General features: G+C 35.2%; 1 protein-coding gene across 3 annotated transcripts in view; it reads left to right on the forward strand.

Moving 5' to 3' along the window:
- Nucleotides 1-25,701, forward strand: part of LOC142338343 (enolase 4-like) — a 165,007-nt gene that overhangs the window by 62,458 nt on the left and 76,848 nt on the right. For all 3 annotated transcript variants that reach the window (XM_075388055.1, XM_075388063.1, XM_075388071.1), the window contains one exon: nt 6,986-7,114. In XM_075388055.1, the coding sequence (XP_075244170.1) occupies nt 6,986-7,114 (129 nt within the window). The remainder of the gene's footprint in view (nt 1-6,985; nt 7,115-25,701) is intronic.

The following is a 25,701-nucleotide window of genomic DNA, read 5'->3' on the forward strand; positions in this document are numbered from 1 at the left end:
GGTTTTTCGGCGTGATTTTTTGCTCTAAATTTAAAGTGGAGTGAGAAAACGGTGTTTGAACAAAAATTCGCTTTCTCGCGAGTGGTGTTTTGTTTACACTCAGCAATTTACCTCTGATTTTTACTGTTTTTGGATCGGAGTTTTTTTTTGTAAATGGTTTTTCCAATCCATTTATAGTTCATTTTAGGCCTGGGTTTTGTTTGAACCAATTTTCCGTTTCTCGCTGATGATTTTTTGTTCTTATGTGGCATTTTGACATTGATTTTTTATCTATGTTTTTTTTAAATGGTTTTCTCGATTCACTCGATAGTCCGTTCTAGGTCTGGTTTTTGGTTTAGTCAATGAAATTTCTTCGAATTGTACGTCAGGACATTCTTTTGTTTTTTTTTAATTCGCTGTAACTTTTGATCACGTTTTTCGTTTTACATAAAACACGATTTTCACGTTTAACTTGACTATGTCACTCATTGTTTCAATTGAATGGAGTTTAAATTCTTTCAAGCATTGAATTACTTAATTTAGTGATTGCCATCAATGTCAAAAGAGCAGAGTCAAAAGAAACGGGATAAACCGATTAAGCACGGTCATTAAGTTTTTTGAATTAGATCATCAAAGTTTATTAGAGCGATTGCTAGCTGATATTAGTATCAAGATTAATACCCTTCATTTTAGAAGCTGAAGTAAGTATTTAAAATCTAACTGAAACTGCACGCTGACTTAAAGCAGTATTTGAAACTTAGGGGAAAATTTTAGGCGCTCTCCTTTTTTACAATTCAAAGAAATGGAATTGTATTGGGGCTTTGTTTTTTTTAACACTCGAAAAAATTGACTTGTATCGCTGCGCTGTCTTTTTTTAAGATCTGTTCACGCTCTTTTTGGCTTTTTTCACGTCAGTGAGGAGTCAAATTAGAGTGGTGATTTTGTTAACACTGACATAGTAAAGGGAGCAAAAAATCGATTAGGTTTTAAGTCGTAACTTTTTTCAAATTACGTTTAAACTGGAGTGAGACATCGGTGTTTGAACATTTTGCGGTTTTTGATGGATTTTTTCTGATGCGTCAATTTGACTTCCGTTTTCAGAGTTTCCTCTCCTTCAGTGCTTTTAAGATGGTACATATGTATTTTAATTGTGCCTATTTGCCTTTGGTTGAATTCAGCAAGGGGCAGCAAAAACATTTTATGACTTTGCCGCTTTTTGTTGTCATAAAATTTACGTGAATTTTAGATTTTGCCCCTTGTCCCCATTTCGAAAATTATCTGTTGTCTTAGCGCTAAGTATCATCAATGATATCAATGACAGGTCTCTTTGGTTGATAATAAGGCGTAAAAGAACCTAATTATTGGTTCGAGGTAATAGCTGGTGACTTTCATAACTTTGACACTACTTTTTCTCCAAAAATTTTGAGTGAATTTGTGGGTTCTGTCAGCATTTATTGTTCTTTTTGATGTCTCATCATTTAATCTCATTTGGACAGGTCACTGATGCTGCTAATAGGGGTTAATTTTATCAATTTGAACTTTTTTGTTTAGAGCTAGTGCTTTTTATGACTTTGACACAATTTGCTTTTAATAATAATCGATTTTTTTTAGTTCTGCGGGTTTTTCTTTTCAACTTTGTTGTCTTAACTCTTAGTCTCATTTTTGACAGGTCTCTTTATTTAGTTTTGCAAGTATTTGTTGTACTTACGGCTCTCTTATCACTTAATTTTATTGATGACAGGTCTCAACGGTGGTCATTGAGGACTCAATTAATTGATGTTATAGTATCCCTCAGTAGCTGTTGCGTAATGTGACTTTTATACTGTGTTTCCAAAAAAATTCAGCGAGTTTAATTGCTGTTTTTGGTTGTTTTTGTCTTATCATTTAATAATATTAGTGAGAGGACAAATCGACATTTAATGACAGGTTGCGAATGGGAAATAGAGGAATTTATTTGGCAGCTTGAGTTCATAGCAGTTGTTTTTTGATGTTGATCCTGTCTTTCCAAAAAAGTTGAATTTTAAGTCTTGCTTTTTTTTGTTCTTGTGTTGTTTGATACTTTAGTCTTTTTACTAACAGCTCTCATTTACCTTTTGAAGCGGAGTGAATGATTGTCAGGTCATAGTTTATCACAAAAACCACTCGCAGCGAAAAGCGAGTGGTTTTTCGGCGTGATTTTTTGCTCTAAATTTAAAGTGGAGTGAGAAAACGGTGTTTGAACAAAAATTCGCTTTCTGGCGAGTGGTTTTTTGTTCACACGGAGCAATTTACCTCTGATTTTTACTGTTTTACTATATTTGGATCGGATTTTTTTTGTAAATGGTTTTTCCAATCCATTTAGAGTTCATTTGAGGCCTAGTTTTTGTTAAAGCCAAATTTCCGTTTCTCACGGGTGGTTTTTTGTTCATATGCGGCATTTTGACATTGATTTTTTTTTGTTTATCTGTGCTTTTAGAAATGGTTTTCTCGATTAACTCGATAATCCGTTCTAGGTCTAGTTTTTGGTTTAGTCAATGAAATTTCTTCGAATTTTACGCCAGGACTTTCTTTTGTCACGATTTTCACGTTTGAATTCACTTACTTCACTCATTGTTTCAACTGAATGGATTTTAAATTCTTTCAAGCATTGAATTACGTATTTCAGTGAATGCGGTCAATGTCAAAAGAGCACAGTCAAAAGAAACTGGATAAACCGATTAAGCCCGCTCATTAAGTCTTTTTGAATTAGGTTATCAAAGTTTATTAGAGCGATTGTTAGCTGATATTAGTAATAAGCTTAATACCCTTCAGTTTAGAGGCTGAAGTAAGTATTGATTTAAAATCTAACTGAAACTGCACACTGATTTAAAGCAATCTTTGAAACTTAGGAAAAATTTTTTGTCAATTTCTATCTCCTTTTTTTCTTTTCCTGTTTAATAGCCGCCCTCATCTTCTCAGCCGGCTATTAAAGTGCTCCTATTTTTTTTACTTCGTGGTTTAGTCAATGAAATTCTTCGAATTGTACGTCAGGACATTCTTTTGTTTTTTTTTATTTCTCTGTACCTTTTGATCACGTTTTTCGTTTTACTTAAACACCATTTTCACGTTTAACTTGACTTACGTCACTCACTGTTTCAATTAGTTTAATTTTTTTCAAGCTTTGAATTACTTAATTTAGTGAATGCCAACAATGTCAAAAGAGCAGAGTCAAAAGAAACAGGATAAACCGATTAAGCACGGTCATTAAGTTTTTTGAATTAGATCATCAAAGTTTATTAGAGCGATTGATAACTGATATTAGTATCAAGATTAATACCCTTCATTTTAGAAGCTGAAGTAAGTATTTAAAATCTAACTGAAACTGCACGCTGACTTAAAGCAGTATTTGAAACTTAGGGGAAAATTTTAGGCGCTCTCCTTTTTTACAATTCAAAGAATTGGAATTGTATTGGGGCTTTGTTTTTTTTAAAACTCGAAAAAATTGACTTGTATCGCTGCGCTGTCTTTTTTTAAGATCTGTTCACGCTCTTTTTGGCTTTTTTCACGTCAGTGAGGAGTCAAATTAGAGTGGTGATTTTGTTAACACTGACATAGTAAAGGGAGCAAAAAATCGATTAGGTTTTAAGTCGTAACTTTTTTCAAATTACGTTTAAACTGGAGTGAGACATCGGTGTTTGAACATTTTGCGGTTTTTGATGGATTTTTTCTGATGCGTCAATTTGACTTCCGTTTTCAGAGTTTCCTCTCCTTCAGTGCTTTTAAGATGGTACATATGTATTTTAATTGTGCCTATTTGCCTTTGGTTGAATTCAGCAAGGGGCAGCAAAAACATTTTATGACTTTGCCGCTTTTTGTTGTCATAAAATTTACGTGAATTTTAGATTTTGCCCCTTGTCCCCATTTTGAAAATTATCTGTTGTCTTAGCGCTAAGTATCATCAATGATATCAATGACAGGTCTCTTTGGTTGATAATAAGGCGTAAAAGAACCTAATTATTGGTTCGAGGTAATAGCTGGTGACTTTCATAACTTTGACACTACTTTTTCTCCAAAAATTTTGAGTGAATTTGTGGGTTCTGTCAGCATTTATTGTTCTTTTTGATGTCTCATCATTTAATCTCATTTGGACAGGTCACTGATGCTGCTAATAGGGGTTAATTTTATCAATTTGAACTTTTTTGTTTAGAGCTAGTGCTTTTTATGACTTTGACACAATTTGCTTTTAATAATAATCGATTTTTTTTAGTTCTGCGGGTTTTTCTTTTCAACTTTGTTGTCTTAACTCTTAGTCTCATTTTTGACAGGTCTCTTTATTTAGTTTTGCAAGTATTTGTTGTACTTACGGCTCTCTTATCACTTAATTTTATTGATGACAGGTCTCAACGGTGGTCATTGAGGACTCAATTAATTGATGTTATAGTATCCCTCAGTAGCTGTTGCGTAATGTGACTTTTATACTGTGTTTCCAAAAAAATTCAGCGAGTTTAATTGCTGTTTTTGGTTGTTTTTGTCTTATCATTTAATAATATTAGTGAGAGGACAAATCGACATTTAATGACAGGTTGCGAATGGGAAATAGAGGAATTTATTTGGCAGCTTGAGTTCATAGCAGTTGTTTTTTGATGTTGATCCTGTCTTTCCAAAAAAGTTGAATTTTAAGTCTTGCTTTTTTTTGTTCTTGTGTTGTTTGATACTTTAGTCTTTTTACTAACAGCTCTCATTTACCTTTTGAAGCGGAGTGAATGATTGTCAGGTCATAGTTTATCACAAAAACCACTCGCAGCGAAAAGCGAGTGGTTTTTCGGCGTGACTTTTTGCTCTAAATTTAAAGTGGAGTGAGAAAACGGTGTTTGAACAAAAATTCGCTTTCTGGCGAGTGGTTTTTTGTCCACACGGAGCAATTTACCTCTGATTTTTACTGTTTTACTATATTTGGATCGGATTTTTTTTGTAAATGGTTTTTCCAATCCATTTAGAGTTATTAGTAATAAGCTTAATACCCTTCAGTTTAGAGGCTGAAGTAAGTATTGATTTAAAATCTAACTGAAACTGCACACTGATTTAAAGCAATCTTTGAAACTTAGGAAAAATTTTTTTTCAATTTCTATCTCCTTTTTTCTTTTCCTGTTTAATAGCCGCCCTCATCTTCTCAGCCGGCTATTAAAGTGCTCCTATTTTTTTTTTACTTCGTCGAATAAAAAAAATGTTTCGCTTTACATCATTTTGCCGCTTTTTCAACATTTTGCGTGATATCTTTTTGACTTCTCTAGGCTAGTTTCTCTCTTCTCTCATTCTGCTAAAAGTGATTTGGAACATCAGTTGCTCAGCAAAACAATTCAAAATGAACAGAGTCAGTATAAAAAATTGAAGGGATAAACTCATAAAGCCCAATTTTATTTGTTTGATACTTTAGTCTTTTTACTAACAGCTCTCATTTACCTTTTGAAGCGGAGTGAATGATTGTCAGGTCATAGTTTATCACAATTCTATGATTTGTATTTCAGGACTTGTCCTGCTATTTTATTTAAAGACCTGTTCACACATTTTAACGATGTTTAAGTCAAACTGGAGTAGTGTTTTTGGTCACGCCGAAACAAGAAGTGCAGCGAAAAGCGAGTGGTTTTTCGGCGTGATTTTTTGCTCTAAATTTAAAGTGGAGTGAGAAAACGGTGTTTGAACAAAAATTCGCTTTCTGGCGAGTGGTTTTTTGTTCACACGGAGCAATTTACCTCTGATTTTTACTGTTTTACTATATTTGGATCGGATTTTTTTTGTAAATGGTTTTTCCAATCCATTTAGAGTTCATTTGAGGCCTAGTTTTTGTTAAAGCCAAATTTCCGTTTCTCACGGGTGGTTTTTTGTTCATATGCGGCATTTTGACATTGATTTTTTTTTGTTTATCTGTGCTTTTAGAAATGGTTTTCTCGATTAACTCGATAATCCGTTCTAGGTCTAGTTTTTGGTTTAGTCAATGAAATTTCTTCGAATTTTACGCCAGGACTTTCTTTTGTCACGATTTTCACGTTTGAATTCACTTACTTCACTCATTGTTTCAACTGAATGGATTTTAAATTCTTTCAAGCATTGAATTACGTATTTCAGTGAATGCGGTCAATGTCAAAAGAGCACAGTCAAAAGAAACTGGATAAACCGATTAAGCCCGCTCATTAAGTCTTTTTGAATTAGGTTATCAAAGTTTATTAGAGCGATTGTTAGCTGATATTAGTAATAAGCTTAATACCCTTCAGTTTAGAGGCTGAAGTAAGTATTGATTTAAAATCTAACTGAAACTGCACACTGATTTAAAGCAATCTTTGAAACTTAGGAAAAATTTTTTGTCAATTTCTATCTCCTTTTTTTCTTTTCCTGTTTAATAGCCGCCCTCATCTTCTCAGCCGGCTATTAAAGCGCTCCTATTTTTTTTACTTCGTCGAATAAAAAAAATGTTTCGCTTTACATCATTTTGCCGCTTTTTCAACATTTTGCGTGATATCTTTTTGACTTCTCTAGGCTAGTTTCTCTCTTCTCTCATTCTGCTAAAAGTGATTTAAAACATCAGTTGCTCAGCAAAACAATTCAAAATGAACAGAGTCAGTATAAAAAATTGAAGGGATAAACCCATAAAGCCCAATTTTAGATGCCCGCTATTTGAACGTCGTTCCTATGAGTCTTAGTTACCATCTCTACTGCTTATTGGTATTGATAGTAGCCCCTGTAGCCTCTCTCTCTAAGAAACAGAAGTACGTTATGTTCGACTACGAAATGCCATCAAAATAAATTGGACTTAAAAAATGTTTTGTACAATTTTTTTTTCAATATCTTCTATTCTTTCAATCCCAATCATGCTTATGGAATCAATGGCGGCTATTTTCCGGCAATCTGCCGGCTATGTTTTTGACTGAAGCTTCCAACTGGCTGAGCTGATTTCTTATAGCCGAGTATCGGCCATTTGACTCAGTGGCGCAAGCGTTAGCATGCTATGGATGAATTTTAAAACGGATACATTGGAAACGGGAATATGGTTTAGAACAAAGAGAAGTACGAGTGGATCAGCAGTGGGTACAAATCAGGCGATGAGTTAGTGGAGACTGTGTACTTGGACCTCCTTACCCGATATCCCTCTGTGATTGGACTCATTGACCCACTAGTGCAACAGGTAGTGTATGGTCACAGCTTTCAATGCTACTAAAGGTTAAGAAATAGTTAGAAAACTACTTTTGCATGTACGAGTTGATTAGTGTACCGGGCAAAGTTGAGAGGCGAAGCCGTGATGAAACAAAGCTTAACACTAACCAAGAAGACATAAGAAGTTATTCTCTTACTGCTTTAGACCAACAATCAAATTGAGCAAAAAAATATAGCAGGACAAGTCCTGAAATAAAATCCAGGGAATTGAGTGAACATAGCCGTAAGACTGTCGGAATAGCTGCGAAATAGACTTACGTGTGTAGATGTAGATTGCAGATAAAAACAAATACAGAATTGAGTTGAAAAAGTTATCGACGCCAATTAAAACTATGTAAAATAAACTTTAAGCGATAAATTAAAACAGCTTGTTAACTTCCCATTAGACTGTATGTTCAGGATTTTTATTACACAATACACATATGAGTTTCTTTGACCTTAAATTCATTACAATTAAACATACGGTTTAAGTGCAAAAGTCATCTTGTTGAGTGAGGTAAGTCACATAAGATCACAATCTAAACAAGCAAATGACTTAAAAGTTCTTGCTATGGAGAGAGTGAGATATCACATCACGTGTGCAAATGTCCTATCGAGAGGAAGAATTAGTTCGGAAAATTTGACTTTTTCAGCTTTGCTGTGTAGACGAAAATGATTGTCAGACGAAACAAAGAACATAATAGAGCAAGTCCTAGGATAAAATTCAAAAAATCTTCAGACTAAACAAGAAATTAGACATAGAGTGGACAAGGAATAGTTTGAGAAATTTTATTATAAAACAATCCGATCACAAAACACTATAACAGAAAACAAATTGACGCACTTCAACAAAAAAGCTGCTAGCGAGAATATTTGTTCAAACACCTTTTTCTCAGTATAGTTGAAAAATTTTAGTCATGTTTCGCTCCGCAAAAACAGCTGGTTCTTTGCTCCGCTTCCTGTTCCGACATGACCTAAATCATTACTTCAATTTAAGGTCAGACATCAAAATGTGTGAACAGATAAAAAAAAACGACCGCGCCCCGATACAATTCAATTTCTAATTTTTTAAATTGCGGAAAACCAGGAATACCGCAATTTAGCTTGATCAGTTTACAGTTTTGCAGATATAAAGGTATGAAATTGTTAATTGACTAGCAGACCAATTGAACATTACGACCAAAGAGATTAAATTAGTTTTACAAATTTAGAGAAAAGAAGGAGGCTCGGTAATGTGCGACCGCACAAGAGGTTCCGACCCAACTCGTCCACAGTTTTGGCATAGTTGTCTACCAAATAAGGAACAGATAGAAAAACCCAAATATAGAAACCCAAAAAATAGAGAACAGATAGAGAAACCCAAAAGAACTCAAACGAATTTTCAAAAAAAAAATAGTGTAAAGATAGCCTCCAAAGCAAATAACTCCGTGGAGTAAAAAAGGATGCACTAGATTGATGAGATATGCTAATATTAAGAAAGCGAGATAAGACGAACAGCAAAATCAAACAACAACAACAAACATTAATTACATCAAAAACTTTGTCCGTTTTAAAAAACAAAACTTAATAACAAAGTCAAGATACCGTCAGATAAAATTGAAACTCAACCAAAAAAACTTGTAATTCACCAAGTTATATGGGACAACAAATATATGGGATCAGTTCATAATAAGGCTTGGTAACAATTAGACAAAAAGAACAAAAACAGTAAAATTAAAAAATTCGCTTATCTTTTAAACAATTAATTTCAATGTAATGAAAACCATTAGAAATCAAGTAAAATATCCCAAAGAATTACGAATACAAATGCTTCTGTAGAAGGGAATTAAGACCTGTCCTTATTCATTTTTTATGCGGCTAAAAAGACAACAAACAAAAATTTAATTAAAACTTGCTAGAAAACGCTGTCGAAGCCGTAAAGCCATATTTTGGCCATCAATATTATGGTCAATTGTGCCTTCTTCAAACACCGATAATGTTGCATGTAGTCTTTGTTTAATGAGACTAGGTAACAAGTAGACAAAAAACCCATTTAAGTATATAGTTCCTCCCCCTGAAAATGGATCGGAACAATAAAACTATTGTCATTTAAATCGTAGATTTTTTTGTATCAGCGCGTTGAATACCAAGGTTTATAATTAAAAAGCAAACAATTGGCAAAAAAGGCTTGAGTTCTAAGAGAAATCCCATGACATATATAAGAGACAAGCAGATGCAGTCAAAAACATCAAACATTAATAAAAGAGTTAACCGGGAAAACAAAATTAAAACTTCAATGGAAATTCTTTGTGCTAATTTATTCTGAAGTAATGCAATAATTTTATTACTAATAGTAACGCTAGGACACAGCTTCGAGCTCAATAGAAGTTTACATGAACTCAAAAAGATGCAAAATAACAAAAAAATTCTAAAAAGGTGCCAAAATTATTGTGGATTTATCAACTTTTGACACATGAGCTTTCTAAACCAGCTCATTGTTTGCAGACCCCAACAAAAATTAGCGTGCAATTTTGACGCAATTAGTTCGAGCATCTAATAAGAAAACTCAGGCACAAATTTATTTTAAAAATTAAAAAGTTAAAATGAGGGTGGGGGGCGGTGGTTATTTTCCGGCAATCTACCGGCTATGTTTGGTATTACCACCCTCTGTTTAGATAAATGAAAACCTGAAATCAATAAATTGTATGTGCATGTTCTCAAAACAACTCAGTAATCATTTCAAATCTGTTCTGGGTTAATTTCGTCTATTTTTTGTGTTTTTTATTGTCTTCGTTGCTGTTTGGTTCTAATGGCTCGTCTGCCTTTCGCCTCAATTACACAATTATTTCCTAACTATAAAGCAATTAGCTGACAGCGAAATCCTAATTTTGGGATGAACTTTAAATTTAACCTGTGTTAGTGGTCTGTTTTAGTTCAATTAATTGTGTTATCATCCCATGTATCAGTAGGTTATATTCTGTTAAAGCATTAGGTCATTGTCGATAAAACTTTTTTGGGTTCATCGGAGTTTCCATCATTAAGCCTCATAAATGAAAAACAGTTTCTTGCTGACGTAACATCCCTCGATAACGCCGATAAATAAAGCAATGCACATAATATGAAAATCAGAATTGATTTTGATTTGAGCAGTAATATATTTATGGTTTCATTGTTTTCCCACTTTCGATATGGAAAGCGTTGTGCTATTAAAAATTGATAATGCAGCCGTCATTAGGGCAAACGACCTCGTCAAAGAAGGAACATCGCAAACCCTCTCTTGTGCTTGTATTCAAATTTTGATGTATAATTAATGACCTGTTTCTTTGTTCCATCAGATGAGTTGATTCTGATTTTGCGGCAATAAAATCGAAACCATCTGCATTTCAAATGATTGTTTGCGCATACTTTTCCGCTTTTTCTCAATTCAAATGAGAAAGTTCATTGATGACGTTGTGATCGATTTAGGTTTTGCGCCGTTTGCTTTTCGTTATTATTGCGTCATAATGACTGATATACTTTTCTAACTTGATTTAAATCAGCATATTTTTCAGATTTAGTCAATACTCTCTCTCTCTGTATTAATTCAAAAATGCATACGGTGGAACTTCCTTAGGCGGTTTAATTACGTAATGCAAACATGGTTCCCTTATGTAAGAAGCGGCGGATATGACGTAATGTGTGTTGATGTATCCGAAATATGTTGATGAAGTGGTGTCAACGGCCTTGACAAGGACTAGCAATATGCCATTGCATTGGGAGTAGATACTGCATTGTTTTGTTGCGGATTGAGTTAATTTCCCATATTTTTACCCTCAATATTCATTCACGCTGAAATGTTACGTCACGTATGTGTAGGATTGCTCTGATATTGTTAATACATAAGGTAGACAGGAATTATATATAGGATATGAGTAAATCATGAAATTGTGAAGGGAGAAATTTTATACAAAGTTGTTTGTTGATGGGATGGTAGAAAGTCAACAACAACAACAAAAGAGGAGCCAATCAACCTGATGATTTGAATGTCAGGCTGCTGCTTTCAATTGTCATCTTAAAATAATGGCTTTTCTTAAGGGCCGCCTGTCTTTAGAGGTTAGCGACCTCTACAATAGCCATCAGCTTTTGTTTTCAAAGAGTGAAAACAAGTCATTAATTCCGTTAATGAATTGCTCTTTCTAACGTGTACTGCGTCAGAAGCGCTCAACTTCAAAGACATCATAGGCGTTTCAGTGAAGGTGTTTTTCATCAAGTGGGTTTGCACTTGACCTAAAATAGAAATATCGAAGTTTTTTGTAGGACAAACGAATTGCGAACGGCGTTTGATCTGTTCATCATTGATTCGAAAGACACAATTTCCTTAAATGGAGAAATCGATGAAGTCAAATAGGTAAAAATCTGACGAGGAGCTTTGTTAAGAATATCGGCAGTGGATTTATCGGTAGTTTTCGCGAAAAAGAATTCATTGCTGCATCAATTTATTTTTGGACCACAAGATAACTTGCTTTTTTCAATGTCTCCATAGCTACATGTTACAATTTGTTAGCAGAAAAGGCCGTCCTGATGGAAACTCGTATCTTGACAACTGATTTACCTTTCAGCAAACCACTTTTGTTGCGATATAGAATAGGCTTTGAGCCAGGTTTTGAAAGTACGGGAAAGTATGGCACAGACGTGCGCTCACTTCCGTGTGTGTAACGAAGCTATGTTTCGCTCAAAAGTTTATGAAATGTCATCAATAGCAACTTGAATTAATGTTTTCCATATTCGATTCAAACTGCTGTGAAGGTATACTCTTCGATATTATACGAAACCATAAACGTCGATTGAGACAAATCAGTTTATTGGTAGTCAAACAGAAATCGACTTTTGCAGCTCTGGCATACTTGGCCACAACTGCTCTCTTCCAAGTTGATTTTCAAGTTTTAATAAAGCAATACTGTTGATCTACTAATTTTTTTTCAAATCATGTATTTATTTAGACTCTGTACAGTAAACCAATATATTCATAAAATTGTTGCAACAATCTAATACTTTATATGTAAGTCGCGCTTGAGCGCAATGATTAACAGCGTTCCTATCTTCACATGTTTTAACGGTCCTTAAGCATGGAGCCTAGCGTAATAAATGCGTTCTGAGACGCGATATGCCACCATATTTTGGATCCTAATCTGCAAATGTTTTGTGCTATTAAGCATGCGGTATAGCAAAATTAAACAAGCCCAAAAAAGCTATTGACTAAAAATTTGCTGATGCAGAAAGTGCAACAGACAATAGCAATTTGCAGCAGTAGCGTAAGGCAAAAAACTTCTGCGTGTTAAGCGAGAAGCACAGGTTCGCGCCCGTGTTGGTGTTTAAAAAGGTTCCTTTTTTCTTGGGCCAAAATTGTAATTATTGTTTTTCATGCACTCCTTTATGTCTAGCGTTTTTTCTCTAATTCTATATCTTTCTTTGTTATAATTTTTTTTTTGCTTCTATCTATCTATTCTGTTAAATTAAAGTCGCAATTGAGCGCAATGGTCAAAAGTTCTCCTATCTTTGCGCGGTTTGACGGTCCTTCAACTTGGAGCTTAACGTAATAAACGCATTTTGAAGCGCGTTAAACCGCCATACTTAAGCTCCTGATCTGCACATGTTTTGCTTTCATTAAGCATGCTGCAAAGCAGAAACAAGAAAGTCAAAAGTCTATTGAATAAAAGTTTGCTGATATATAAAGTGCAATGGACAAATGAAATACACATCGGTAGCTTGAGGGATAAAACCTGTGGCTGTTATGCTTGGGTCATTGGTTCGCCCCCGAGTGAACGAATTGATTCGCCCCCGAATGTTTTCTACTCGAAAAATTGTAATTTTTGGTCATTATCCATTTCTATCTTTTTTTCCTACTTTCTTGCTTTCTTTCTCATTGATTTTTTGTTTTTGTTTTAAATATTTTTTTTCTTTGTCCTATCTTTTTATTTACTATATTAAATGTAAGTGGCATTTGAGTGCAATGGTTGCCAGCGCCCTATCTTTGTTTTAACAGTCTTTAACGTGTAGACTAGCGTAAAATATGCGTTTTGAGTAGCGCTATACCGTCAGTTTAAACTTCCTAATGTGCACATTCTGAACATCCTAACCCTTTCCGCTTTTTAGGCATGCCGCATAGCAAAAACCAGCAAGCCATTGACCCAAAATTTTTTTGAATGGTTATAGACAAATGCAGTACGCATCAGTAGCGTGAGGGATAAGACCTATGGCTGTCAATCTAGGGGCATTGTTTCGCGGTCGAGATGGTGCTGAATTTAGCGGCAATATCGTTGGCTCAAAAATTAATTATTTTTTATCCATAACTGTCTCTTTCTGTTTTGCTTTCTGTTTTTTACTTTTTAACTCAAAAATTAATTATTTTTTATCCATAACCGTCTCTTTCTGTCTTGCTTTCTGTTTTTTACTTTTTAAAATTTTTTTCTAATCTACCTATGTTTTAATTTCAACTCGAATGCTGTCTCGACCGAGCTCTTTATCTTCCTTCAACGAGCTGCCTAACGTAGTACATGCGTTTTGAGACGCGCTGCCACCATGTAGAAGCTCTTTTTGTGCACAATTCTTACCGCTCCTTAAACATGCTACAGTGCAAAGCCAAAAAGTTGAACAAAAATTCTAGCTGGATAAGGTTGCAGGCGCAAAAACTACGAATCGGTAGGGTAAGCAGTAAGACCCATGGCTGTTAAACGAGGGACATTGGTTCGAGTCCGGGTAGTTGCCAGATATTAATCTCAAGTTCTTTTCAACCATCCTCGACATTTTTTTCTCGTGATGCTTTTGCGGTTTGCTAGTAATTTTTTAATTGCTCTCGAACAAACGTCTTTTTTTCAACATTTTTATTTGACCTTTGTTGCGCTTATCTTCTAGAACACTCTTTACTTCTCTAGTGACTTTTTCACGCTTCTTCATTTTTTAGTTATCTCGTTGCTCTCACTCCGAAGCAAAGTTTATTGCTAAAGGAAATTGATTGTAGCAGAGGAGATCACAAATGCGCGATAGCTGAGTGCTGAATTTTTCTGTTGTGATCTCTGGAGGTTGCGGGTTCGAATCCTGCTCTTGGTGGATGATTATGCACCCATAAACAACAGTTTACCTAGGTCCTTGAATCAAATTGCACCGCTTGTCGTTCGAGTCCATTTTGTCCGACGTTGGTCGGTTTGTTTTTAATAGCTGGCCCCAGCTTCTCGGCCGGCTATTATAGCGATCCTATTTTTTCCCTCATCGAATAAAAGTTTGTTTCGCTTTACCTAAGTTCACAGCTTGTTCAACATAGTGCGTGAAATCTTTATGGCTTCTCTAGCTGGTTTCATTGTTCACTTATTGTGCTCACAGTGCTTTTAGAAAGCAGTTGCTCAGCAAAGCAATCTAAAATGAACAGAATCAGTAAAAAATGAAATCAAAATAAACGTCGTAAACCCAAAAAGCCCAAGTTTAGATGCACTTTCCCTTAGTTTGTGCTCATAAGTCTCCGTTATCTTCTGTAATGATTATTGGTATAGTAGCCCCTGTATTCTTTCATTAAGTAACTGGAATATGTCTAGCAACAAAATGAAATCAAAATAGTTCGCACTTAAAAGTATTTGTTTTTTTAACTATTCTTTCAATCCCAATCGCGGCTATGAGAATCGATGCCGGCTATTTTCTGTACCTATTTAACAATCAACACGCTACTGCGTAGAAAATCATTGTGAAAATATGGCTTTTGCGTCGGGGGTTGCAAATATTATGCACTCACTACGCTCCGAAGATCCTTTGGAGCGGCTTTTTTCAGATCAGCCGAAACTGTTGGATTTTTGAGTGGGAACAATATATTTTTAAGCTTGTACAGACAGCTAATTACTCTTTTTGCTTTTTATAATCTGTCACGAGGTAATATTACTTATTACAATGACTACAGAACCGTTGATGGGAAATACTTGGTAGCATGCAATTTTCATTATCTAAAAACTTTCTCGTGCACGTCGTGTTTTAAACTTTCTGCCATAGTGCATATTTGACAGTCTTTTTAATTTATATAATATACCTTATCTTCTACAACTCGCACGGAGTCTCACAATTAAATGGTTTTTATTCGAAACAACCACGCATATAATTTTAAATGTGTCTTTTTATTTTTGTTGTTCACTGAAGTGTATCATTTCCTGCTTTTCACTGCCTGGCCTTCATTTGTAAAATTAATTCAATTTGGTGCTCCATCTAATTGGGTTTTTGTGCCTATTTGCAATTTGCACCCTGATCCTGGTGAAAATCCCCTCCCATCTCACACACCGCACCGCCTCCTGGTCTTTGATCACCTGTCAACATTGACAATGTGCCCGATGACTGATGTAACTGTTACAGTAATGCCGCTTCCTCTATTGCAATTAATCTCAGCCCCCGCCCTCCCTTACCTCCTTTCTCCCCCTTCCCCTCTCCTCGTTATCCATTATACGGCGTATTGTTTGTGGATGACATTATCCATTTCCTCTAATCACGTCTGCGTCCCAGGGGGCTGCGCAGTGAACAGTTAGGATATAACTCCACCTCATTTTTTCTACTCTGTAGTCATTCCCACCCTGTCATCCTATCTCTCTAATTGTAACCCCGCCCCTATCTGGGTAACGTTTTCCCCGCCCTTCAATGACTGACCGACAGAGTTGATTTAGTGGGTTGATTTGTCATAAATTTGAAGTTTAGTTGCATGTTTTTCTCTTCGCAAAATTTCACTATTGCTGTCACAGTGACATATTTTGAATTACGTAATGCACGCTTTTAAACTTTTGTTTGGAAATTTCATTTTGCATTCAATTTTTGCACAAATTACAGCAGCATTGTTGCTAAAAGCTTCCAATTCTGCCACTCAACGGCTTCCTTTCTTAATTTGCTAATTTGTTTTGTAAATGCGTCAAACTTTGTTTGTTTTCCTTGAAGGGAAGTGACGTAAAAGGTGTTCGGGCTTAAAGGAATGGTGAATTTCGATGCATTATGTAAAAGCGTGATAATACTCGCTGTCTATACTCATCTGAAGCAAACCTTGCGGTCCTATATAATCTCACAAATAGCACATTTTTGCAAAAACGTTTCTTTGTTTTTTTTTGTGTCGCCGAAGCTGCTGGGAAGCCATAGAATCTTTGTGAGAGGGGACAGTTTTTTTTAACCGTTTAGACCCTCTAACTGAAGGTGAATTTGAGTGAATAAGTTTTGGTCACACGTGACTTGAACACCTCTCAAGTCCAATTGAAAGAGCTAAGGTCAAGTTTGGTCATCCACACTAATTGAAAGTTAATGGCGGGAAAGTTCGGAAATTAATTCATATCTAAGACAGCCTTTTTCCTTCAAATAAATAATGGTTTTCCTTCAAATAAATTATTATGGGTAACCAGTTGGGTTAATTATGGGAGTTGAACTAATTGATTTAATATTATTGAAAATGATCTTATATTAGGGTTTTAAATTTCTGGCATAGCCTAAGTACACTTCTGAACACTTCGCTGGGAAAATAACTCAAAATCCTTAACTTCTTAGGCAGCTGGCATTGCTTCGTTATTAATAGCCACCGTCAGCCTCCCAAACGGTTATTATTTCGGCGCTCTCCTTTTTTTTACGACTCGAAAAGGAGTATTGGTTTTCTTAAGGTTTTTTTCAACCGGAAGTACTATTCGTTCAGAGGATATTTTGACCTAATAGCGAAAGTGAGTAAAATTGCCGTGTGAACTAATTTTTCTGAGCGAGAGAAGTTTTTTGATCATGCGCTGCGTTTAGTGAAAGACTTTTTGACTTTGAAAAGTAGTTTTTGACTGAATGGCACATAGATAACCATTTTTAGCCGTTTTTCGTCCAAGTGGCACAGTTTTTTTGCTTGTAATTTGGTGACAGTGGTTTAAATTTCACCAATTTTTAGATCAAACCTGGGGAGGTAATGAGTTAATGGTTTTATACAAAAGGTGATGGCTTCAGCTGCAATTACGGTTTTGTTGCTTCGAGTCGCATCCGGAATTCTTCCGGCCATGTTTTTAATTCGCTTTACCTTTTGATCACTTTTTCGTTTTACATAAATCACGACTTTCACGTTTGACTTCTGACTTAACTCACTCACTGTTTTAATTGAATGGTTTTTAAATCCATTCACTCAATGAGTTGCGCAAGATGGGGAAAACAGTCAAGGTCAAAAGAGCAAATTCAAAAGAGACGGGATTAACCGGTAAATCCCAGTCATTGAGAATTAGGTTATCAAAGTTCATTAGAGTGTTTGCTAGCTGACATTGGTTTTAAGCTTATTAGTTTTCAGTTCAGAAGTTGAATTAAGTATAGTTTAAGAATCCAACTGAAACTACACGCCGAATTAGAGCGCTTTTCGGCGCTGAAAAAAATAGAAAATTCCATCAATTTATCTCTTCTTTTTTCTTTTTCTGTTTCAATCCCGATGTGTATCAAGCGCGTAAACGGCGGCTGTTTTCCGGCAATCTGCCGGCTATATTTTTGACCGATAGGCTTGATCGAACTGTTTTTCATTAAATGTTCTCTAAAAGTCTGAACCAATTGTTGTAATTTTTGGGAGTCGTTTATGGACTCAACTATCATGAAAGAAACTCAATCATGACAAATTCATTTCCATCGACAAAAGATGATTGAGAAACAAGGAGAGCAAAAACTAAATATTTAGTGGTAAAAATTGTTCTTTTAAAAATTAATCCTTAAGAACGGTCATTATGGAGATAATGGGAGCCGGCATATTAGCCTGATCTCATAAAACTATTTAAAGACTTATAGTGAAAACATAAAACCTCTTACGGAGGACTTTTGATTTGATTTCAGTATTGAACGAGCTTAAATTCAGTTTATCTGGTTATTATAGTTAAAGAGAGAGCAACTTAAGTCATGCGAAACTCAAGAAACCAAAAGCGAAAAAGTAACTAGAAAACTCGAAGTAACTAGAAAACTCGAACCGCCCAGTCGAGGAAAAGAATATTTTAGAACAACGGTCACGCAAAAACGTCGCATAAAAACAACGCAAAAGATTACAATAATTGGTTCAGACTTCATCTGAGAACATTATTAAATGTTCTCAGATGAAGTCTGAACCAATTATTGTAATCTTTTGCGTCGTTTTTATGCGAGTTTTTTTTTGCGTAACCGTTGTTGTTCTAAAATTTTTTTTGCTCGCCTGGGCGGTTCGAGTTTCCTAGTTATTTACTCACGCTTGGCTTCTTGAGCTTTGCCTGGCTTAAATTGTTCTCTCATGAACAATAATAACCAGATGAACTGAATTTGCGGCAGTTTAAGACGAATCAAATCAAAACTGCTCCGAAATAGGTTTTGTGTTTTCAGTAGAAGTCGTTAAATAGTTTTAGTAGATCAGGCTACCATGCCTGCTCCCATTATCTCTATAGTGACCGTTCTTGAGGATCAATTTTTAAAAGAATGGTTTTTACATCTAATTATTTAGTTTTTGCTCTCCTTGTGGTCAACCATTTTTAGTTGATGGAAATGAAATTGTCATGATTGAGTTTCTTTCACGATAGTTGGTTTCATTGATATTCACGTGCAAAGAAGTTCCATTTGCTAGCTTAAGCTGTCAATGGTTACCCGCTCATTTGCTTTTCAGCAAAAAGAAAATAGGCAAAAGTTATATTAGGTTGTTCTTTAGTTATTAATTACTCACAAACAAAGTTTGTAGTAATTACATTAGTCCCGCGGTCTTTTTATGCTTCTATCCGCTTGACCGATTTTTCGTCTGACGTTTTAGTTTTTGTCCTCAAAAACGGGATAAACTGGTAAAGCCCTGACGGAATTAAATGGCTGAACAGCTCTCTTAAAGCCTTTCTAGTCTGGGTATGCGATTCATCGAAAATGTTGAGGAGACAAAATCTTTGTCTGAAGTCTTTTTAAAGTAGTAATTTGACACTCCCTCCCTCAGTCCCCCCCTCCTCTTGACCGTCGCCACTGAGATCCCGCCCCTAATGCTAGCATCCCTAAGCCCCAGATGTCTACTGCCGAAAGCTGCCGCTCCGATAGTTTAAGAGCAATTTGCCTGACTTCAGGCGATTGTGTAAAATTGCTCTCAAACAAAGTTTAGCAATTTTATCAGTCCTGCTTTATTTTTTATGCAGTTTTTCGCTTGAGCGGTTCTTCGTCTTCCTCTTTTGACTTTTCATCCTCAAAAACGGCTCACTGGCCTCTAAGTATGCGATTCGCCGAAACAGTTTAGCAGACATAAATTTATGATGTCCAAGGTTGTCCTTCACAGAGTTTGACCCCACCCCCCCATTTCCCCACGACACCTCCCCCCGCCCGCCAATCCACCCCTTCCCCCGTAAACCGCCACAACCGCCCGAATATATATTATTCACTGTTCAGCTTGAATTTCAAGCTAAGCACAATCAAGCTGATTCTTTTGTAATTTTTTACTTAACCAAAAGAAAACGAATAAAACCTTGGTATTGAGACGCATGAGAGTTGGTCTGAATTTAGGCAACAGCTGTTGTGTGCTAATTTGATCTGAAAGCAACGCCAGAAGAAAAGAAATGCGTCCAAAGATCAGTTGCAGCTTAGTTTCAAAGTTTATTAGGATTTTGTTTGACAGAGGCTTGCGACTTCTTTCTGAAAAGTGATATTTTTGTGCTAACTGATATATCAATCTGTCCTCCTTCTAGACTTTTTTTATCTTTGTAACGATAAAAAGTTTGTAGATTAGGCCATCAGATCGACCTACCGCCCCTAAAAATATGAAAAGGCATTTGTGAAAGAAAATGGGCATGAGCAGCCTTGATTGCTAAAAGGAAAAAGGAGTATATGGTCATAAACGCATGATGTAAGAGATTGTTAATTGCTCACGAACGAAATTTGAAGCAATTTTTGTAAACGTGTTGGTCTTTTTGTATGCAAAACTTTGCTTGACCGTTTTGACTTTTCCAGTGACTTCTTCGCCCTTGACTGTTTATTATGCGTGATTTAAATTTCGATCTCATTTACAAGAGTCAGCAGCTGAAATCAAGGGGTGGCAGTTCACTACTCAAAGTCAAATGAAATGTGCGCCGAAATTTGAGGATTTTTTACTTTAAATTTTATTAGTGGAATATAATAACCGCTAATGAGTCATTTGAAGCCTCCTTGAGATTTTAGTTACTCTCCCGCCCCCAACTTTAGTTACTCCCCCCAGGATGGAATAGATTACAGCTCCAACTAGGCATTCGAGAGCAATTCTTCCGACGTTAGTCGGTTATGTTTTTCTAACTGAAATGGGTCAGCTATCAGTAACAGCTGCATTTTGAAACTAACATTTTGCTATCCAAAATAGAATTTGACGATCATTTGTTGGCTATAATATTGATGCAGCTGTGAAATCTATTGGGCCATCTTGACGAAAAGTTCAGAAATGCTGGTCAAATTAGACAGAAACTTGAGTTGAAATTACCACTTTCGCAAAACAACCGAATATTTTGTAGTAATAATTATCGTCCTAAAAGGATGTCACGCAACTTGAATAGCAACAAGGAGGCTCGGTAATGTGCGTTCGCATATTAAGTTCCGATCTACATTTTTCCCACTCATCTACATTTTTCACTTAATTGTCTACCAATTGATGAAGAGATAAAAAAAAGTTAACGTATCAACATATCGTTCAACAAACTACTAACTGAATGAAACAATCTACCGTAAAGAGCCTATGAGACCTGTGACTACCATAATATGACAACCAGAAAAAACGGCGATAAAAATCAAATAATTACAAAAATTAATTACGACCAAAACTCGTTGTCCATTTTTTGAAAACCGTTAATTACAAAATCAAAATGGCCTCAGATGAAACTTATACTGGGAAGATTAGTCTGTACTTTATTAGGAAAAGATATGGTACTTTTCCACAATGCGACTTGGTAGCAAGTCGACAAGAAATGAGCGAAAAGGCAAAGTTAAATCAAAACATTTCTTTTTGAAAAGAATTAATTTCAACATCATGCATCAGATGAACATTATGCATCAAATGAGCCTTGAGATATTCTTTTACACCTCCATAGAAAGCGAGACCTTTCATTATCCGGGATATGTCATACGACTACAAGAAGAACGACACATAGAGGCAAGAAGGAAAAGTATGCACAAAAAAATTTGGACGAAAAAGTTTGCACGAAATCAATGTCCCAGCCAACTAAAGCTTACTCTGTTCACTAAAAACATAAAAATTTTTCGATTGCATTTTTTTGAATGACAACACTTGGGATTCAAATAACGCCCAATATTATGATACTGTGAAAAGAAAACAAAAAACCTACAAAAAGGGGCAAATATGCAAAAACCACGAATATTTTATGAAAACTGGTTGTAGCAATAACAAAGACCATTTGAGGAAAATAAAACCGTTATAAAGAGCAAATTTTAGTTCAATAGACAAGGGGTGTGACTTGTCTATGCAGATGCTCAGCTGCATGTTAACAGAAATAAGATTGGCAAATCTCAAAACTCTATTGTCTTTGTTAAAAAAAAACAAATAGTTTCGAAATTCATAGCCAAAATAAGCTTTCGACTGAAAGAGATGACTGTTTATTTTGCAACTTTTTGGGAAACTAGTTCAGCCTGTTTTTTGTGAGACTAAATTATAACTCTAAAATAATATTCAATACAAGCTGAACTAAAAAATTTTCACAAACAACTTTACGAAACCACAGTGTCGAATCAGTTATATTTTTAAAATGTTAACCGCGAGACCATCAAATCTATATATTAATTCTAACTCGAATGCTATACCACCATGTTTAAGCGCCTATCTTCACATGTTTTAGCGTCCCTTAAACATGCAGCCTAGCGTAATGCATGCATTCTATACCACCATGTTTAAGCGCCAATCTTCACATGTTTTAACGGTCCTTAAACATGCAGCGTGTTCTGTGACTTGGTTTTATGTGTGTGCGTGCGTGTGTCCGTGAGCGTGCATGCGTATGTGTGTGTGCGTGTGTGTGCACGTAGGCATTCAAATGACCATTTTGCTCTTTTCGGTTTTGGGACGTTCAATTCGTTTTCGAACGTTTGATTAGTTTTCGAACGTTTGCTTGCTTTTCAAACGTTCGATTTGTTTTCGAACGTTCTTTTAACTTGACCGCTTACGTCTATGTGACTGTGTTTGTGTGTGTATGTGTGTTTGTGACCTTCAACTGATAAAATTTAACTGACGTTAACCATGGCTTGGAGTACAACCACTGAATTTTATCCTTGTGCGTTTGTGTGTGAACCTGTTTGCGTGTGTGTGTGTGTGTGTGTGTGTGTGTATTTATGTGTGTTTGCGTGCACGCGTGTGAGACCTTGAGCTGTTGACATTTAACTGAGGTTAACCGTTACATTAAGTTGCTTTAATGCAATACTGATTGTTCTTTTACATATTATCATTCCTTTTTGCATATCCCAGATGGCCAACGATTTGGTGGTTAAAATTGGTTAAAAAAGCTGATGGTTAAAAATGATGGTTAAAAAAGCATCCATTGGTGATTGAAATTACTTAGGGCGGGCAGGTCTGAACTGGTCTAAAGGTTTGTGAGGTTTTGCTCAGATTTTTTTTCGTTTTCTCAGACTCTTATCCTGCAATTCAGTTATCCTCCTGACTTTTCTTCGCTAAAACTTTTCTTCGCTTTTCTTGGCTAAAACGTTCTTCGCTTTTCTTCGTTAAAGATAATTTTCAGAAATGAATGCTTTACCAATAGAAGGACTGCAGCAAAGCTTTAAAGCTGAGGTCAAAAAATTTGAGCAACAAATTATGGTTGCTGTTGAGCGGTTGCAGACGGCATTAAACTATTCTGTCTATAAAACGAAAAGCCAGGAGTCTAACAGAAAGAAACTAAAAAGTTGAGCAGGGCCTTAAGAAAGTGCCCCGAAATAGATAGATTGAGAGCAACTATCAAAAAAACCTTCTTTTGCTCACTTTTCCCACTTTCTTTTCTCAATTTCTTTTTCTTTTCTCACTTTCTTTTCTCACTTTCTCTTCTCACTTTCTTTTCTCACTTTCTTTTCTCACTTTCTTTTGTCACTTTCTTTTCTCACTTTCTTTTCTCACTTTCATCTCACTTTCTCTCTTTCTTTTCTCACTTTCTTTCCTCATTTTCTATTCTCACTTTCTTTTCTCACTTTCTTTTCTCACTTTCTTTTCTCACTTTCTTTTCTCACTTTCTTCTCTCACTTTCTCTCTTTCTTTTCTCACTTTCTTTCCTCACTTTCTTTTCTCACTTTCATTTCTCACTTTATTTTCTCACTTTCTTTCTCACTTGTTTTCTCACTTTTCTCACTTTTTTCTCACTTTCTTTTCTAACTTTTTTTCTCACTTTCTTTTCTCTCTTTTTTTTCGCACTTTTCTCACTTTCTTTTGTCACTTTCTTTTCTCACTTTCTTTTCTCACTTTCTATTCTCACTTTCTTTTCTCACTTTCTTTTCTCACTTTCTTTTGTCACTTTCTTTTCTCACTTTCTTTTCTCACTTTCATCTCACTTTCTCTCTTTCTTTTCTCACTTTCTTTCCTCATTTTCTATTCTCACTTTCTTTTCTCACTTTCTTTTCTCACTTTCTTTTGTCACTTTCTTTTCTCACTTTCTTTTCTCACTTTCATCTCACTTTCTCTCTTTCTTTTCTCACTTTCTTTTCTCAATCACTTTTATCACTCACTTTTTCACTTTCTCTTCTCAATTTCTTTTCTCACTTTCTTTTCTCACTTTCTTTTCTCACTTTCTTTTCGCACTTTATCACTTTCTTTTCTAGTTTTCTTTTCTTACTTTCTTTCTCACTTTTTTTTCTCACTTACTTTTCTCACTTTTTCACTTTCTTTTCTCACTTTTTTTTGCACTTTTCTCACTTTCTTTTGTCCTTTTCTCTTCTCACTTTCTTTTCTCACTTTCTTCTCTCACTTTCTCTCTTTCTCTTCTCACTTTCCTTTCTCACTTTCTTTTCCCACTCACTTTTATCACTTTCTTTTCTCACTTTCTTTTCTCACTTTCTTCTCTCACTTTCTCTCTTTCTTTTCTCACTTTCTTTTCCCACTCACTTTTATCACGTTCTTTTCTCACTTTCTTTTCTCACTTTCTCTTCTCACTTTCTTTTCTCACTTTCTCTCCTCACTTTCTTTTCTCATTTTCTTTCTCACTTCCTTTTCTCGCTTTCTTTTCTCATTTTTTCTCCCTTTTTTCTAACTTTCTTTTCTCATTTTCTTTATCACTTTCTTTTCTCACTTTCTTTTCTCACTTTCTGTTTTCACTTTCTTTTCTCACTTTCTTTTTTCATTTTTTTTCTCACTTTCTTTTCTCATTTTCTTTTCTCACTTTGTGTTTTCACTGTCTTTTCTCACTTTCTTTTCTCACTTTCTTTTCTCACTTTCTTTTCTCATTTTCTTTTCTCATTTTGCCTCCTTTTTTCTCACTTTCTTTTCTCACATTCTTTTCTCTCTTTCTTTTCTCACTTTCTTTTCTCACCTTCTTTTCTCACCTTCTGTTCTCACCTTCTTTCCTCTTTTTCTTTTCTCACTTTCTTTTCTTTTTCTTTTCTCACTTTCTTTTCTCATTTTCTTTTCTCACTTACTTTTCTCACTTTCTTTTCTCACTTTCTTTTTTCACTTTCTTCTCCCACTTTCTTTTCTCTTTTTTCTCTTTTTCTTTTCTCTTTTTCTTCTCTCGTTTTTTTCTCACTTTCTTTTCTCACTTTCATTTCTCACTTTCTTTTCTCACTTTCTTTTCTCTCTTTCTTTTCTCACTTTCTTTCTCACTTCCTTTTTTCGCTTTCTTTTCTCATTTTTTCTAACTTTCTTTTCTCGCTTTCTTTTCTCACTTTCTTTTCTCTTTTTTTCTCACTTTCTTTTCACACTTTCTTTTCTCTTTTTTCTCTTTTTCTTTTCTCTTTTTCTTCTCTCGTTTTTTTCTCACTTTCTTTTCTCACTTTCATTTCTCACTTTCTTCTCCCACTTTCTTTTCTCTTTTTTCTCTTTTTCTTTTCTCTTTTTCTTCTCTCGTTTTTTTCTCACTTTCTTTTCTCACTTTCATTTCTCACTTTCTTTTCTCTCTTTCTTTTCTCACTTTCTTTCTCACTTCCTTTTTTCGTTTTCTTTTCTCATTTTTTCTAACTTTCTTTTCTCGCTTTCTTTTCTCACTTTCTTTTCTCTTTTTTTCTCACTTTCTTTTCACACTTTCTTTTCTCTTTTTCTTTTCTCTTTTTCTTCTCTCGTTTTTTTCTCATTTTCTTTTCTCACTTTGTGTTTTCACTGTCTTTTCTCACTTTCTTTTCTCACTTTCTTTTCTCACTTTCTTTTCTCATTTTCTTTTCTCATTTTGCCTCCTTTTTTCTCACTTTCTTTTCTCACATTCTTTTCTCTCTTTCTTTTCTCACTTTCTTTTCTCACCTTCTTTTCTCACCTTCTGTTCTCACCTTCTTTCCTCTTTTTCTTTTCTCACTTTCTTTTCTCTTTTTCTTTTCTCACTTTCTTTTCTCATTTTCTTTTCTCACTTACTTTTCTCACTTTCTTTTCTCTTTTTTTCTCACTTTCTTCTCCCACTTTCTTTTCTCTTTTTTCTCTTTTTCTTTTCTCTTTTTCTTCTCTCGTTTTTTTCTCACTTTCTTTTCTCACTTTCATTT

Source organism: Convolutriloba macropyga, chromosome 1, assembly GCF_964194025.1.
Source record: "Convolutriloba macropyga chromosome 1, txConMacr16.3, whole genome shotgun sequence".
NCBI classification, from domain to species: domain Eukaryota; kingdom Metazoa; phylum Xenacoelomorpha; order Acoela; family Convolutidae; genus Convolutriloba; species Convolutriloba macropyga.